The 14,955-nt window shown below is 42.4% G+C and overlaps 4 protein-coding genes and 1 non-coding gene across 5 annotated transcripts; 4 read left to right on the top strand and 1 right to left on the bottom strand.

Moving 5' to 3' along the window:
• Positions 1 to 1,425: 1,425 nt before the first annotated feature.
• DI49_0075 (DUP/COS family protein) lies at positions 1,426 to 2,163 on the bottom strand (the record flags this gene model as incomplete). The annotated part of the gene is made up of 1 exon (XM_018363329.1): positions 1,426 to 2,163. One exon carries the CDS (start codon positions 2,161 to 2,163, stop codon positions 1,426 to 1,428), a length of 738 nt encoding a protein of 245 aa, XP_018224121.1.
• A 1,835-nt stretch (positions 2,164 to 3,998) lies between these two features.
• DI49_0074 lies at positions 3,999 to 4,080 on the top strand. The gene has a single exon. It is a non-coding gene; the product is annotated as a tRNA-Ser (tRNA).
• A 3,931-nt stretch (positions 4,081 to 8,011) lies between these two features.
• On the top strand, positions 8,012 to 8,278 carry DI49_0073 (uncharacterized protein; the record flags this gene model as incomplete). The annotated part of the gene is made up of 1 exon (XM_018363328.1): positions 8,012 to 8,278. One exon carries the CDS (start codon positions 8,012 to 8,014, stop codon positions 8,276 to 8,278), a length of 267 nt encoding a protein of 88 aa, XP_018224120.1.
• Positions 8,279 to 9,734: 1,456 nt separating this feature from the next.
• Positions 9,735 to 10,328, top strand: DI49_0072 (uncharacterized protein; the record flags this gene model as incomplete). The annotated part of the gene is made up of 1 exon (XM_018363327.1): positions 9,735 to 10,328. One exon carries the CDS (start codon positions 9,735 to 9,737, stop codon positions 10,326 to 10,328), a length of 594 nt encoding a protein of 197 aa, XP_018224119.1.
• Positions 10,329 to 11,904: 1,576 nt separating this feature from the next.
• On the top strand, positions 11,905 to 14,829 carry CDC15 (serine/threonine protein kinase CDC15; the record flags this gene model as incomplete). Its single annotated transcript, XM_018363326.1, has 1 exon — positions 11,905 to 14,829. One exon carries the CDS (start codon positions 11,905 to 11,907, stop codon positions 14,827 to 14,829), a length of 2,925 nt encoding a protein of 974 aa, XP_018224118.1.
• Positions 14,830 to 14,955: the final 126 nt, after the last annotated feature.

The raw sequence follows: 14,955 nt of genomic DNA, 5'->3' as shown, positions 1-14,955 counted from the left end.
ATTCCACTCGAGCTGCTCGGGCGTCGCGAAGATGGGCTCGTTGCGCGCGTCGAGAACGTCGAACCAGTAGAACTGCGCGCGGTACATCACGATCACGTGGTGCGAGGTGGCGTCCGTCTGCAGGTGGCACGAGGGCTCACCGGGGCCCGGCGGGATGCGGCTGGACCCGAATAGCCGCGCATACTGGTCCATCGACAGTGGCGTGCGGCCGCGCACTGTGTCCGGACGTAGCGTGCCGCGGCGGATCTCGCGGATGAACTTGAGCACCGAGGTGGCTAGCCGTGCAGCGCGACGCACCTGCACGGTATGTGCGCGGTAGGGTCCCTGCGCGGCCGTCTCCGGCGTGTCCTTGATGGTCGGGTCGTCCTGCAGCTGGAAGTACGGGTTCACGTTGAGCACGACGGTGGCATCGTACAGCAGGTACGCGTCGTACCAGAACTGCTCGATGTACGACGATTCTGGGTTGCTGGCTGCGAGCCGTGCATCGTAGTCCTGCAGCCGCTCGTGCAGCGTTTGCAGTGCGTCCAGGTTCTCCGCGGAGAGCACTGTGCGGCGCGTGCGGCGGTTCTGGCGCTCGTCCTGCAGCGGCTCTACGCGTTCCAGGTAGCGGTTGAGTGTGTCCTGTAGCGGCGGGACGGGTAGTCTTTGCAGCTTGGGGGTGGGGGGCATGTTGTGGGGGGTATTGGTGGTGTTTGCTTGTGTTAGGGGGGGTTCTTGTATTTGTAGTTGTGCGCTTGCCGCTGTATATATACGTGCGCGCACTTTGCCGCCGAGGTCATCTCCCGGGCGGGCGGGCGGACGCACATGATCTCGGGCGGACGGGGCGATGACCCAAGCAGCTTGAGAAAAGTTGGGGAGATGCGCGAACCCATACCTCGGTATTACATTGATGATTGATCTTTAAAATTTGATGATATTTTCTGGAACTCCATTGTTTCTTTATGTTATTATATTACGTACATATAGATTATACTGGATACTCTCTTTAGCGATTTCGCAAGAGGAGATTAGCAGTTTTGCATGATGTCATAAATGGTTTTGTTCCTTCTTTTGTATAATTCCGCTCCGTGCTTGCGCTTCGGTTTGAATCTTGGGTTACTGGTCTCGTGATGTATGTCATCTAACAATACTGTGTATAATGGTAATGATGGACGACTGTTATATCTTGGTCCGGGTACCGCGTTTGCCGCCGTGGCATCGCAAAGCATAATACCTAGTCGGATAGCCTTGCGAAATACATCGTCATATAGATACGGTGAAGGCGTTACCACCCGGGTATTGTTTCGATTTGGTTGACCTGGTTTCAGCTTATTTCTGTTGTTTGTTATCCTACGGCTGTACGGCGTGCTTTGGCTTGACTAGGCATGCACGTGATTGGCGATAATCGCTTGTCTTTTTTACGTTGGATATATAACTTTACATACTCTAAGGCATATCGACGTCCGGATATTGCTTTCTCCAATAGTCTCGTTGGGCCTGCTGCTCAACTTCCACTGCTTTAATAAAATACGCTTCCAGAATCGGGTCAGAACTATAAGTATACGATTTGGCTGTGTTGCTCGAAGCCTCGGCTGGTGGTGTATCCTCTGTATTGTCAGTACCGTTGGTTGAAGGATCCGACAGTGTATTGTTATTATCGTTGGTTGAAGGACCCGCCGACGCAACAACTCGTCTTCCTGTTTCAACAAGGTCTTTGAAAAAACGGTGGCACTCCTTATCGCTATAGAAATGGTATGGAGTGTTCCATAGATCATTTTCAAACAAGTATCGATTCGTGTTATATGTAATAGTCCTCCATTCTTCGCCCTTTAATGCTGGTTTGCGCGCTATTACCTCCAGTAAAAGCTTTATTTTGAACTCTTTATCAGAGATTGGCGCATCGAAGAGGGATGCTAGTACACAAATAATATTGATGAAACCAAAGAAACACACCACCGAAGCTACAATATAAACGGCAACGTAGTGAAAGGTCAAAGCCAATAAAATGGGAACCATAGGTATCATGAAACTAATCATCAACAGTTTACCGTTGTGAACAAATTCGTATAATAGATAAGAAAAATAGGACTTGAAGATGTCTTTGGGAAGAGCAACATTCTCCGTGATTAAAGGCGCACTAGGTTCACTCAACGTGTCCAGCTTGACATCATTATCCGACTGCATGGCGGCTATACTGTGAATTCGTCTTTTACCTGTGTTTATAATAGGGCGCGACAGGCTTAACGTTGGCGGTTTCTAGAATGAATATATCAAATCCTCTTAGGGTCTTTTTTTTCAAAATCTCAGCAACGCTCCATAATGCCGCAAATATATATATCTATACAGAATAAAGCCAAAGGGGGCTCATCGCAATTGGGAACTGCCAGGCTAAGTTTTGTATCATGGGGTTGCCTGTTACACTCATTTTCAGTGTTCCGATGCGACAAAGATACTAGCCGGCTGTACCGTCGCATTTGCTTGAAAAACACATCGCACTTTGCAACTGAGCGTAAAGTCTATACGCTACATCATCGATTAATATATCAGTATGTGAGCTTATTATACGATCATTCCAGTGTTGGCCCTTCGAATCTAAAACCCCCGTAGTGGCACATTCCTCTCCTGTAATGAGGTCGAGTACCTAATAATTGAGCCGTAACAACTATAAAAAAGTGCGTACTTTGTATTGTCGGAATAGTAACTGACGATCTCTTCAACCCTAACACAAGGACACATTCCTCCCAATCCAATGGCGGTATCCGTTGAATTAAGCAGCATCCAAGTTCGCGATAAATGTCTTCCATGTCACAGCCCACTTCACTTTATTGCTGTTTGATATCATAGGAGAATTCGGTATAATCTCTGTCTGGGGGAAGTATATGTTATTGTTTCTGCGGTGTTAGTATCTCAGTAGCCAAACTTCTGGGCTTTTGCTGACTGTACCTTCAAAACGTTCAGAAATGTGCAGATCTCAAATACGTATCTGGTCTAGTTGCTGTCCTAGTCGTGCAGTTATGCATGTCTACGGCTCAATCTAGTGAGCCATTGTATTACTAGATAGCGCGTAACGCGATCGTATAAAAAGAGCACTTCCTCAAGCATAGTATACATCTGTGGCCACGAGCGATACTGCAACCTTTGCTCCCATAAGTTGGAAAGCGACACCAACGTCAAGACAACTTTTTTTTTCTCGCGATAATATGGTGCTGTAAATTGGGCTGCAAACGAGTAGCCACTAAACTTCAGCGTCTCTTTCTTATATACGTTTGGCTGATCGAATGGAGGATGAATCCTATTCCCATTCCTTATTATTGACCTGTAAATTTGGATTGTGAATTTTGGGACCCCATGTTTATTCAATGTTATGATATTAGGTATGTGGATTATTCCAGATATTTTCCTCATTGATTCAACTTTGTATATGTTGATAATCAGTAGTTTAGTAAGTAGTTATAATTAAGAGTAGGCAGTTCTTTCTTCAATGTACTCGAGACAAAAGCTGATTGGTTAAATGAGACCCAATCGTTCAGACATAATTCAGAACATGGTTAATAAGTTATCAGGTATTGATTTGGAAATTAGTTGATAATTTTTGGGATTCCATTATTTGTTAATGTTGTAATATTATGTATATAGATTATACTAGAGATTCTCCTCATGGATTTGGGAATCCACGAAAAAGGAATCTGCAATTTTTGTATAATATTAAAAAATGATTCTGTTCCAACACTTTTATATGTTACCATTCATTGATCCAATCACAATATCAATCTTTGCGCTTCGACTTCCATTAATTTCGATGACAGTTTGAATCTTATATTACTGGCCTTGTAATTTACGTCGCCTTTTGATATCGTATAAGAAAATACAGATGGACAACAGTTCAGTTTTGTTCTAACGGTTCTAACAAATCTCTTGTACGTTTCATAATGATTCATTCCAGCCGCGCCCTAGTAAATTTGTACCTCAGTTATAGTTGAGGTACTACATTTTGAGGCTTGAAACTTTCAATAATTTGAGGCAACTTGGCCGAGTGGTTAAGGCGAAAGATTAGAAATCTTTTGGGCTCTGCCCGCGCAGGTTCAAATCCTGCAGTTGTCGTTATTTTTTGGAAGAGTATTAACACCAACGAAGGATTACCAACTGAATAAGGCCACAACCTATTTTTCAACCACCACTGATGGTTAGAATATCTGCCATTTTAAGATAGGAAAAAGACCCTCCTAAAATCACACACTTAAACCCTACCTATAGATGTGGTTTAGGCAACAAACGACATGAAACCGTACCAATGTCTTCTCTCAACAACCTTCAGTTCCTTTACTAAATTTGAGTCGTTTCTTATTATTAGGGATAATATAGATACGTATACACCTTGGCACAAGAATTACAAAATGAGATTAGTATTAAATATATTTCAAAGAACTATATGACAATTGACCCATGTAATGCCATTTTATTAACCCGAATTTGAATCAGACCTAACAGCTCTATGCCCCGATTTTCAGAAGGATTATCATTGCACGATAAGAAATACTGACTTGGTTTCACATTAGTGTGAAAGAAGCCATTCTCAGCGAACAAGAACAAACACTTTAGTATAACTGAGACAATGGCGCTTAAAGAAGAAGGTCTCTAGAAGTCTGACTTTGCTCGAACCTGCTGTGAAGAAATCTTTAGCGATGGAAGATTTCTTTACTTTGCCGAAAGTTTCTCCAAAGAAGACAGCACACAGAGATAGATACTGTGATATAGAACCAAAACGTGAGGCCAAATGGTTATAATGGTAGTTAAGTGTACGAGGCTGGAAACTAACGAAAGCGCATAGTTATCTTTGACGAAAAACATATATAATCTATAATGAAATTTTTTCCTCAGAAGCGCTGCTCAGAGCTTATATAAAAAAAGAACCCCTCTAGTCTCATATTTAGTTTTTGAGTTGTACCATCTTTAAAAAAAAACAAAAAAACAATAGGATGGAAAGTGCCAAGCAAAGCGACGACAATGATGGTAGCACCGCTAAGGACCAAGTTCCTCCGCCGTTACTCATAAGATTTAGTACCAAGGCGATGCGACTGTTTTTTATTGTGGATATGCTTGGACGCACAATGATACCAAGTAGTACACTTACTTCCTTTTTAAACAAGGCCGATTTATATTGGTTTATAGCATATTCAGCCATTATTTCCGCCTGGGGTTTTTAGTATGGATGGAAAGAGCATATAGAAAGAAGAGGAACCTGCAACCTTCAAGGTGCACGAAAATAATCTGCTCTCGTTGTGATACAATAAAGAAACATCCTCGATGGTTCAAATACAAATATGGACTATACCTCCTTTTAACATACGTTGCTCAAACTTCGCTCGTCTGTTTGATTCAAATATCTCCTTTTGTAATAAAACGCAGGATTGATGAGGAACATGAAGAACATTCAGTTTCAGCTGCTATCATGATAATCCATATGATCACAGCATATCTATTTAAAGTATATTATTTGCATATTGATCTTCTTAAGATGAATTCTAGCAGTGTTGCCGATAAATAAAGCGGTAACAGAAAAGGACGTGATTTAGTATCAGGCCAATCTCAGTAGTGGTGTGTGTGTTTTGTATTGATTTTTTTTTGGCAAATGACCTATCTTTTGTGCAAATACACGTCACTGCGGATGCCGACATATGAAATACAAGGCTAAATTGAATGATAAATCATTCCCAATAATCTACATGACTCTTGCGGCTATTAGAGCATTTACTATATATAAAGACCGTTTTCCAAAGATCAAAGCTGTATATCAACACATGCTTCTTTACTTCCTTCTACCTGTAAATAAACTAAGGGAAAGCAGCAAAAAATGAGTGGTTTTAAGAAATCGTGGAAGAGTTACCTCCCTCATTTAACAATACTACCCGAAGATGATCAAGGTTTATACTCGGAAGACACTACATCCAGCATCGTGGCCGAAGAGGAATTGCGTCACGGTGTTGTGGCATATTTTTTTGTTCTATAGTCAATGGTGTTAAGAACGGTAATAAAACATACCTTCAAATGGCATAGACGGCTGTGCATAGAACTGAACCTAGAATATGTAAAAGCTAAAAGAGGGCATGAAACTGGATCGAATTAGATTATGGACGGTTTTGTGACTATATGGTGCTGAATCGCGTTTAAAACTCGTAGCAACCCACGGAAAAGTGCCCTCTTGAGATATAACATACCTACACTCATTACAAATGATATGACGCAAGCTACAGTGTATAGAAATGTTATTTTCGGCTTATGTGGCCTAACAGTAAGTACATTAGAGAGCAAGGCTACAGGTGTGTCTTCGGCCATCCTATTCAATGACACCACAATAGCTTGCGCTGCAGTAGTTTTCTTATCTGGACCACCGTTAATTGCTCCATTGATTGCTACAGTAATTATAGTTACTGCTATTGATACAACTCAAGCTAAAACGGTAGAACCTCCTGTTCTCGCGTTACATGACCAAAAGGTAATCTGAACACCACACACGATCAATCCCATACTGATTGCTACGTTTTCCAGCGTCCCTGATATTCTAGTTTTGGATGGGGTGGTCCAAGGATTATTAATATTCTTACAGAAAAACCAAATCGCCATTGGTATTTCCATTCTCTTCTTCTAAGACCGTAGCATATTTGTCAATCAGAGACTTCTCGGTCAGTGGGTTGACACTTTCCGTGGGTATTGTTCGAGGATTGGCTTCCCTGCAATTACTTCAACATCAGTGGTCGTGATAGCATGTTTATCCACGTTGTACGAATCACCGGTGGATTGGTGGAAAGTAGTCGTGAAATCGTATTCTGTGTCCCCCGCATTTGCGGTAGTAGGTTCATTTTTCCTTTTGCTGGTATTATATTTTTGGTTGATTGACGGTCCTCGCATTCACTCAACGTCATTTTAGATAATTCGGTCTGGTCGTATATTCTTCAAGCTAAGTCTTGAGATTCTTCAATTGAGCCAAGCTGAGAAATTGCTTGGGTCTTGTGCTGCAGTGAGTTCAGTCATGTTCTTAAATCGAAATTTCATATTATTATTGGATTCGTATGTATATTTCAAACGCGGATTTTTTATTTACAGAGTAATATAATCCCTCAAGGTCAATGAACTCTTTTCTGTTGATAATTAGTAGTTTAGTAAGTTGTAATAACTAAGAATAAGCAGTTCTTTCTTATATTATATAAGAGAGGTATATAAAACACACTCTGATTGGTTATATGAAACCCAATGGTTCAAGTATAATTGAGAACATTGATAATAAGTTCTCAGGTATAACTTATCTTCTTATGTGCTAATTTCAATTACGGCAAGTAAGCTTACAGGTTCCATAATGTTAGACTGTGGTAACGAGCTGCCCCAACGGGACAGAGGTTTTTAATCCCATCTCGATCCAATATTTTATGTTACGTCTGTATTATGCGCTTTTATTCGGGATTTTCCAGAAAAGAATGGGCTGATGAAAATGCTGCTAAAAATGAGTTCATAAAACTAGATTTAAAAGGGTCCACTATTGTTCGTATTGGAACACTTATATTAAAGACAAAAACTTGGTACCACAGTAGTCAGCTGCTTGCAATTGAGGACCCCAAACAGGATTGCACGTGGAGCCTCATAACGACGGTGCCAATGACGACGCAAACTAGACACATTGAACAGAGGTATCCCTGATCAGCCTGATGCACCTTTAATTTCGGAAGACATTATTCTTCCCGAGAACGTCTTTAAATCGTACTTTACCTCTTTATATATGAAGCGACTCATTTCCTATTAACATCCTTACCTTTCGTGGTACTCGTGGTTTTGAGTTTATTTAGGAGCCTTCCACGATAACGAGGGTTAGGTTGTTGTTCTTATTACGCAGATATTTCTAGCTTTCCTTTTATTCATAGCTGGGCTGGGTATTCTCAGTGTTGGCAAACTCGATGAAAATGCGAAAATAAAACTGTTGTTGGAGGTAATAGCGCATAAACCGCCAATATTGGGGGCAGAATGGAAGGTCATTGCGTCCAATATGAACCAATATCTCTATGATCGGGGATATTGGAGGACCCCATACCGTTTTTATTCTAAAAGTAAATGCTATGATTATTTTAAGAAGCTTATGAAGTGGAACGTCTCCTATACGCATCCAGATTCACCAAACAGTATTGGTAGGAACTCGCAAGCCACCGGCGCTTCTTTTAGATTTGGTATGGACCCGACAGGCTCTACGGGACTTTTGGAAAGAGGAGTATCCAGACATCGAAGTACCTTGAAAGAAGCGTTTCTGCATATTTAGTCTATATTCGCGTACATACTGAAAATACTAGCGTAGGAAAATAGAAATGACGACTATAACCATGAAGCCAGAGAGGATGGCACTTGTTATTACATGCCCGCTAGTGACGATGCTGAACGGGCCTTGACTGGACGGTTCTGCTTTCCTGGTGGTTTTACATTCGTACGTGCACCTGGGAATTCAACCACACCCCGTCAGCTCATACACGCAATTGGCTATCCGGCGGAATTCTGGCTTGGTGTCGTTCAAGACAAGGTGTCTTGCACAATTCTCTCTACAGACGCCGTGAAGTGTATACCTGACAGGATACGACTCCCAACACATATGGCAACTCTTGCATGTTTCTAATTTGGGAATGGCCAAGCTCCGGTTTCCGCCTAGCAACCGTTTAGCGCCAAGGCCTAAACGGTGGTCTCTGAACGAGGGTCCAACTGCAGCTCGGGCGCATCAAAGGGTTCATCTAAGGTGCATTCCCAATAAGATACATTCTTGCCTTCGACAGCATACGAAAGCGTTCCTTCGTGTACGAGATCTGGTGAAGACGCATCGTTCAAGAGCAGAAGCATCTCCATAGTGACAATTGATGTGGGATGGGACAGTGCGAAAGCCATATAAATAGGGCAGACTTGACGGGCTACATTTGAGACTATGCCTTCATTCTTTCTTTTCTACTAAGCTAATATCACCACTAAAACAACAACCCAACAAAAAACAACTACAATGGTCAAATTAGCTTCTATCGCCGCTGGTGTCGTCGCCATCGCTTCCGGTGCCGCCGCYGCCACCACCACCCTAGCYCAATCCGACGAAAGAGTCAACTTGGTTGAATTGGGTGTCTACGTCTCTGATATCAGAGCTCACATGGCCCAATACTACCTGTTCCAAGCCGCTCACCCAACYGAAACATACCCAGTCGAAGTTGCTGAAGCTGTTTTCAACTACGGYGACTTCACCACCATGTTGACCGGTATTGCTCCAGACCAAGTCACYAGAATGATCACTGGTGTCCCATGGTACTCCACCAGATTGAGACCAGCCATCTCCAGTGCCTTGTCCAAGGACGGTATCTACACTGTCGCCAAATAGATCGCACTGCCCCTTTACGAATAAAATCCCATAGACATTGGGAAGTTTAACGAAAAAATATAAAAACATGATTTTGACGGTATATATAGCTAAATATGTGTATATGTATATGTATATTAATATTATAATCCTTTTCAATCAATTGCACCGCTTTTGAACTATTTGGCAGATATATACGATCCAGGATCTATGTTTCAAGTAGTGAAAAGAACAATCAAGGTTTACGTAAAAGACGAAAAAAGCTTATTTYCTAATTTGAGATCCCGCATYTCGGAGTTTTATTATCTAAAATAAAAAAGTGCTTCCTCAACGTACCTGAAAAGGAGAAAGCCTTCACGTAATCCCAAAGACTACACAGCACAGTTGAGCAATGGAAAACACCGAAAACATAGAGCACAATGCTGCCATAGGTCAAGATGGGATCTCCGAGTCTAGATTTTTCGTAATTTTTGAGAAACTATCGAAAATCACTCGTTTCGTTTTTTTTTGGATAAATTTTGCTACTCCATTATTGTTTTATTTAAAAGAGCAACATCCAAAAGTTGCCATCTTCGAATTGGCGCGAAATGGCTTAACTTTGGCAGCGGTCCCATTTATCTTAGTACGTAATTTCAATGGATTATCAAAGAAGCAAGAGCCAAAAAGATGTTCAAAAGCCATATGTTCTCGCTGTGCTGCTAGGAAGCACCATCCTAAATGGTTCTCTTTCAAATTTTGCTTAATTATGATGGTGCTGCCCTGTTTCCCACTCTATTCGGCTTTTAGAATCAATTTTTTCTTTAGAGATAACCAGACCATTGATCTATACCGATTGTTCCAACTACTCGGCTGGCAGATTAGTGTAATTGTTAGTGTGAATATAACCACTTTTTACTACGAACAATTCCAGTCGCATAATGGCCCTCTTGAAGTGAGTAGTGACGCCTTTGAAAGGGAAGCTGTAGTCGAGAGCAAAATCGTTTAGATTCTAAATATGTCTTTAAAGAAGTATATATTTGTGCATAATTGAGCTGGCTGAATTGCCAAGAACAAAGACTAAATGGTGGGTAAACCCGGATGGAAATGTAATTGCTACAGTATTGCGACGGTCTTGCGACAATCTAGCACTATGTATGTGAATTTTCAACTCTTGTCAGCACGGTAAAGGCAGGTGTCTATTTCTTGATTTTAAATCTGCTCTTCGAAGTTCTATCCAAATATTCAGAAAAAGAATATACATTACATTGAAACTCTCAAGTTCCGAGAAGGCCATGCCATTTTCGACCATCAAGTGTGCAGCTATATTTCGCGGTTAATTGACTACGTGCTCCGCAACTACATTCTCCCGGAAGATGGAATATCGCCTGCTAGTACACAAATTACCTTGCAAAGGTCCCAGAGGTCACAATCCATTCAATTCTGGACTTTAACCTGAGAGCCAAGTGGCCTCATTTTCCACTAATACTGGCCCACTGTGAGCAATCAAAGTACTAAAAATACGAATGCGAGACTTGCCTTGAAGATAGTGAGGATGCTTTGGAACTAAGGCATCTTTGGGAATCTCGTTGAGCCTACGCGCCGAAGGTTGGAACACAAGCGCTGTGGAAGGACACGTCCCCCAAGTTTTTTTAGTCATCAGTAACAACACGGCAAAGGCGTTTGCTTGGAAGAGCCCGATATAACATGTTCATAGTAGTCATTCCTCTCTAAATCAGCCAATTATGTGCATTATCAAAGGCTACTAGGGCATCGCTTTGTGTTGGACGTATTGAGCGTGATGGGACAACGCTACTATGGTATTCATTGATCCTCAGGCTGGTTGCATTGCGAAACATCGTAAGTTGGTGCCAACAGCTGGTGAGAGATTAGCCTGGGGCCAAGGTGACAGTTACATAATGGCATCGCTAATTTCTTGTTTGCTTGCCACCTGATAGTTCATTCCACTCGTATTGGGTAAGTCTGGTCGTCGTTACCTTGTAGGCCTGTCTTCAACTGTGTACCAACCGACTGAAATATCCAGGGGCTAATAGCAAAACGGGATTCTGAGAGTAATCATGACTACTCGTGCTTGTGGCTGGTTGGGAACCCCTTCATTGAGGCCGCACCTGTGTCTTTCGCCCCATAGTTTTAGCGTTTGCATTGCATTGGAAGAAGTCGTGTAGTGCATTTTGGACACAGTGTAGCTGAGTGGCATCACTACGTCGGCACATCTGTATGTGATGCCTGATCATACGTTGCACAAGCAAGAACGCAGTGTGCTGTTTAGCGGCATATTGGTATTTCGTCGAATGCTTTATTTCCGTTCCCAAAGAAGAGCGTGAATCGATACTAGAACCATTGATCCGTAACGAAAACGACCGTAGCAGGTAATGTGGGCTCTTTGACCTTTGTTGTTTTACTTTGGTCTATTCCATCTGTAATTGCTCTTCCGCCTTTTTCTTGTTGTTTGTTTTTTGTATGCGGAAGAGCTAACTCACAAAGGTACAACCTCTTCTCGAAGCTCTATGCAGAGGATAGTATACCCATAGAGCACTGTCTATCTGCCTAGTAGAGATTTGACGATGAACAGCATGGCCGACACTGATAGAGTCAACCTGACGCCAATCCAGAGGGCGTCTGAGAAGTCTGTGCAGTACCATCTCAAGCAGGTCATTGGGAGGGGCTCGTACGGCGTGGTTTACAAAGCCATCAACAAACACACGGATCAGGTCGTAGCCATCAAGGAGATCGTGTACGAGAATGACGAGGAGCTCAACGATATAATRGCGGAAATCAGCCTTTTGAAAAACCTGAACAATAACAATATTGTCAAGTACCACGGTTTCATACGAAAAAGCTACGAGCTCTATATTCTCCTCGAGTACTGTGCTAACGGCTCATTAAGAAGACTCGTCTCTAGAAGTCCCACTGGCCTGAGCGAAAACGAGTCCAAGACCTACGTCACACAGACCCTTTGGGGGCTCAAGTATCTGCACGGCGAAGGTGTCATCCACAGAGACATCAAGGCAGCCAACATCCTGCTGAGCGCAGATAACACCGTCAAGCTCGCAGACTTTGGTGTCTCCACCATCGTGAACTCCAGTGCGTTGACCCTGGCGGGTACGCTCAACTGGATGGCCCCGGAAATTCTGGGCAATAGAGGCGCCTCCACGCTCAGCGATATATGGTCCCTGGGAGCCACCGTCGTCGAGCTGCTCACCAAGAACCCGCCATACCATAACCTCACAGACGCTAACATCTACTACGCGGTCGAGAATGACACCTACTACCCGCCCACTGCATTCTCTGAATCGCTGAAGGACTTTTTGTCCAAGTGCTTCATAAAGAACATGTACAAGAGACCCACAGCTGACCAACTGCTCAAGCATGCGTGGATTACCTCCACGGAAAATGTAAAGGTTGATAAGCTCAACAAGTTCAAAGAAGACTTTTCTGACGATAACTACCATTGGGATTCTGACTTTCAAGAAGAAAAACTAGACATATCTCCGTCAAAATTCRGTTCGGCGGCGGCCCCCGCTGCCTGGACAGAAAATAATCAAGAAATGGAGTTAGTCCCCCAGACTGAGATCCATTTGTTGGGCCAATTGAAGAGCCCGTCCAAGCCTTTGACGGACTTGCACGGGCTTTTCAGTGTTTGCTCCCTCGAAAACATTGCAAATACAGTCATCGAGTGTTTATCCCGTACGACTGTCACTGCACACTCAATAACCACATTTGGCTCCATCTTCGCATATGACACAGAAAATAACCACTCTCGCTTGCGACTGAAATTCATCGCCATGGGCGGAATCCCCTCGATAATTAAGTTTGAGCATCTAGTCAAGTATTTTGTCAACGACCACCCTCAGACCCTAATTGAATGCGGAATAATGCATCCGGTAAATTTTGCATCGTTGAAAACCCCTAAATGCGTCTTGGAACTCGTTTACAGGTATTATGACTTGACTTCTACTGCCTTTTGGTGTTGCTGGTGTTCTCAACACCTCAGCTTATCGCTCCTTCTTAATAACATGCACGAAAGAAGAGCACAATCAATAATTCTAAAACTATCATCGTACGCACCGTGGTCTTTCGAAAAAATCCTGCCCTCTCTGATCAACTACAGGCTGAAAAAAAAAATTCTATCCAACCCTCAAACCACTTACATAGTCTTCAAGTCAATAAATTATATGATAACCACAAACGACGATAAAATCCACAGGTCCACCGCCCCCTCTTCGTCCTCGTTACCATTGTCCTCTTCGCCCACAAAAAACACACCATTGAACTCGGTACCGTCTCCCTCGAGGTCTCCCGTTCACTCTTTGATGGCAACACGCCCATCGTCTCCAACTCGACACAGGAGCGTTTCTAACTTCCCGCATTTGACCATCTCTTCAAAATCAAGACTTCTTATCGACTTACCGGAGGGCTTTTTCACCTGGCTAACTTCATTTTTTGTTGACATGCTTCAAATCAAAGACGTTTCTGTTTGGAAGTACTTTATCAAACTTTGCTACCTAACAGTACATTTAAACAAAACGCTGTTGAACGACCTGCTCGATAACGATGCGTTTTTCGTTTTCATTCAGAACATTGACACCATCACCACGTCCGACGATGGCAACAAGAATTCATCCTTCATTTGGAAACAAATTACGGCCATATGCGTTGATATTAGTTTAGACATGGACCAAATGAACCTCTCCTTGTTTTCAACGGCAATGGGTTTCATTAAAAGAAGAAACTACACATCTATTAGCGGGTTGGAGATCGTATTGAATTGTTTGCATTTCACATTACGCAATGCGTCTAATGAAGACACCCCTACGGCGATCACAGAAGGCTCTCAAAATTGTCTTCTCATCAAGGTTAAAGATAATTCTGCCATTGAACTGCCGATTGATCAATTTGTTGCCCTATTTTATGAATTAAATGACGGTGATGTTAATCTCAGTAAACTAATTAGCATTTTCACCAAGATATGTTCACTCCCCGGTTTTGAAACTCTTGCAATTGACATCATATTACATCCGAATTTCTATGACAAGATTGTTCTGTTTTTTGGTACTTATTTCAACAGTCTACTTATTCAAATCGATTTATTAAAATTCGTGAAATTGATATTTACAAAATCGTTGTTGAAGATGTATGATTACACGGGGTTGCCAGATCCGATAAAGCAAACGAAATCGACTCATCACAGTAAAGCCACTATTTTCAAGCTTCGTTCAATACTAGTACAAATAACTGAGTTTTTGAATAGAAACTGGGACAAGAACCATCCAAAAAGGAACGCCAACCAGGTTGGTGGTGACTCGGTTCTGATCTGCCAACTATGTGAAGACATTCGTTCATTATCAAAAAAGGGAAGCTTGCAAAAGGTACCCAGCGTCACGGCAGCAATTGGCAGTTCGCCAACAAAAGACGACCACGCAAATCCGCGATCTTCTAGACCAAACAGTGATGGATATTCCGCACCTTCTATCACATCCCAAACCTAACGCAAACATCTCATGAGTATATATAGAGAAATATAATCCAGCATCTTTATAAAATTATATATCGTGAATCATCCACAAACAAACGACTCATTTCTTTGGTTTTGAGTTCCAAAAGGCTATGCTTGA

The sequence above is a fragment of the Saccharomyces eubayanus genome, chromosome I (assembly GCF_001298625.1).
Source record: "Saccharomyces eubayanus strain FM1318 chromosome I, whole genome shotgun sequence".
NCBI classification, from domain to species: domain Eukaryota; kingdom Fungi; phylum Ascomycota; class Saccharomycetes; order Saccharomycetales; family Saccharomycetaceae; genus Saccharomyces; species Saccharomyces eubayanus.
The sequence above is the reverse complement of the archived record's forward strand: the minus strand, read 5'-3'. Positions and strand labels throughout refer to the sequence as shown.